The sequence below is a fragment of the Mastomys coucha genome, chromosome X (genome assembly GCF_008632895.1).
Source record: "Mastomys coucha isolate ucsf_1 chromosome X, UCSF_Mcou_1, whole genome shotgun sequence".
Classification (NCBI taxonomy): Eukaryota; Metazoa; Chordata; class Mammalia; order Rodentia; family Muridae; genus Mastomys; species Mastomys coucha.
In genome coordinates, this window is record NC_045030.1 from 3,401,329 (window position 1) to 3,403,232 (window position 1,904).

The following is a 1,904-nucleotide window of genomic DNA, read 5'->3' on the forward strand; positions in this document are numbered from 1 at the left end:
CATTCCACTGAGAGAATAATCTCTAAAACATGTACAGTTGTTTCTCTAGGTCCATTTAGAAGATCATATTGATATATCTAAGTATAATGAAGTGTAAGAAACTTTACTTTCTGACAGTCAATGAATATTCCTATGGGTACTGCCTTTTGCTGTGATTCTACTTGTTGAAGTATGAGTTCATTGTAGGTGTGGGCCACAGCATACACAGCATTGTACAAATTGTAACCTTCTTCACTCATAGCCATGTCAAATTTGTGCAGTGCTGTCCATTCCAATGTGTTGTTGAATGTAAAATAGTTCATTTTGCTATAGCTGTTCTTTGAGGTTGAACAATTAAAATAATTCCACCCCCGTATAGACTGAGAAATATCTATTGGATATATGTGAGTTTTCATTGTTTGCTTAAAATTCCTAAATTTAGCAATCTCACTGTGGTGCTGTTCAAAAGTGATAGTCCCATGAAAGAAATCAAGGCTGAAATCTTTTTTATTTGTGATAACATCCCATTGTGAGGTTGTGATCCAGATTCTCCGTGCACCTAAATCTTCCCATCTTCTGAAGCTGACTTCTAAGGTAGAGTTTATTTCACCATAAATGATAAAAACCTTTGCTGAAGATGTCATAATTTGTTTATCATATACCTTGGTCCTTGTCATGTACATCTGCATAGTTTCTGGGATCATATTAACAAAAGCTAAACAGATTCCATGTCTTTGCATTTCTTCTCTCAAATCTGATTGAAAATGAATACCCTGGTCATCATCTGAGATGACCAGTCCTACCCAAGTCCATTTAAAATGAAGCATCAAGGAGACTATGGCATGTGACAAATGTGTGTCCTTGGTGGCTACCTGATAGATATAAGGAAACTGGACATGGTCACTCAGGTTAGGATTAAGTGGTCCAAAGAAAACCTAAAGTGTGTAGAAGAGAGGATGAAACAGCCACATCAAAAATGTGATTGTTAAAATGATCAGACTTATATACAGGTAATGTTATTTGCCTTTCATAATTCCAAGTAAAGATATTAAGATTATACTATAAATATCATGTGTTATTCTGTTAGATTCTAGACTATTCCTGACAAGTGTGAATGTACTAGAAAACAGTTTTACATGTTTGCCCAGTACATCTATGATCTGATTATTTAATTCTTTGTTATGTGTGTGTGTGTGTCTGTATGTAGCAATTGCCTCATAAATGCATGCTGTTCAAGTTTTCGAGTAGGCACATGCAAATGGAATTTAAAAGTTGTGAACTAGGGCTGAGAGATGGCTGTGTTGTTAAGAGAACTGACTGGTATACTAGAGGTCCTGTGTTCAATTCCCAGCAACAACATGTTGGCTCATCTGTAATGGGATCTGATGCCATCTTCTATTATGTCCAAAGGTAGCAACAATGTACTTATACACATTAGATAAATAAATCTTTTAAAAAAGTTGTTACGTCATCCAGTGTCACACATTTTTACCATTGGTATCCTAGAGTTAGTTGACAATTTTAAGGATGTTTTCCATGATGGTCCTGTAAGGTCTATGCAACAGTATTCTCCTAATAAACAGTTATAATTAGCAAATGCAAAATGATGGTCTCTTTCTGAATACAATTTATCATAAATTCTCAATATATCTTCACACATATTAGGATAAAAGTTGATTCCCAAAGACATGTTGGGTAAAAGATAAAGATTCATGTTGATTTCATCAAGGGCAAAAAATATTAGGAGAAAGAACTCGTATCTTCTTGCTGGTACTCTAAAACAAGGCATAATAATGATTAAGGGAGATGTTTGAAACATAAATTTTCAATTGCAATAAAGTTTGTGATAAAAGTCATGCTAAATTGCTGTCTAAATGTCTTGAAATAATCATAAGAAATTAGAGATCTTTAGAACTGAATACAAT

General features: G+C 34.1%; 1 protein-coding gene across 1 annotated transcript in view; it reads right to left on the bottom strand.

Annotated features, from left to right (window-relative positions):
* The window catches only part of LOC116090960 (vomeronasal type-2 receptor 116-like), a 3,233-nt gene extending 1,329 nt beyond the window's left edge, over window positions 1-1,904 (bottom strand). Inside the window, exons 1-2 of the mRNA XM_031371954.1 lie at window positions 1,472-1,904; window positions 108-914 (exon numbers count right to left, since the gene is read on the bottom strand). Coding sequence (XP_031227814.1) covers window positions 108-914; window positions 1,472-1,798 — 1,134 coding nt within the window. The 5' untranslated portion in view covers window positions 1,799-1,904. The remainder of the gene's footprint in view (window positions 1-107; window positions 915-1,471) is intronic.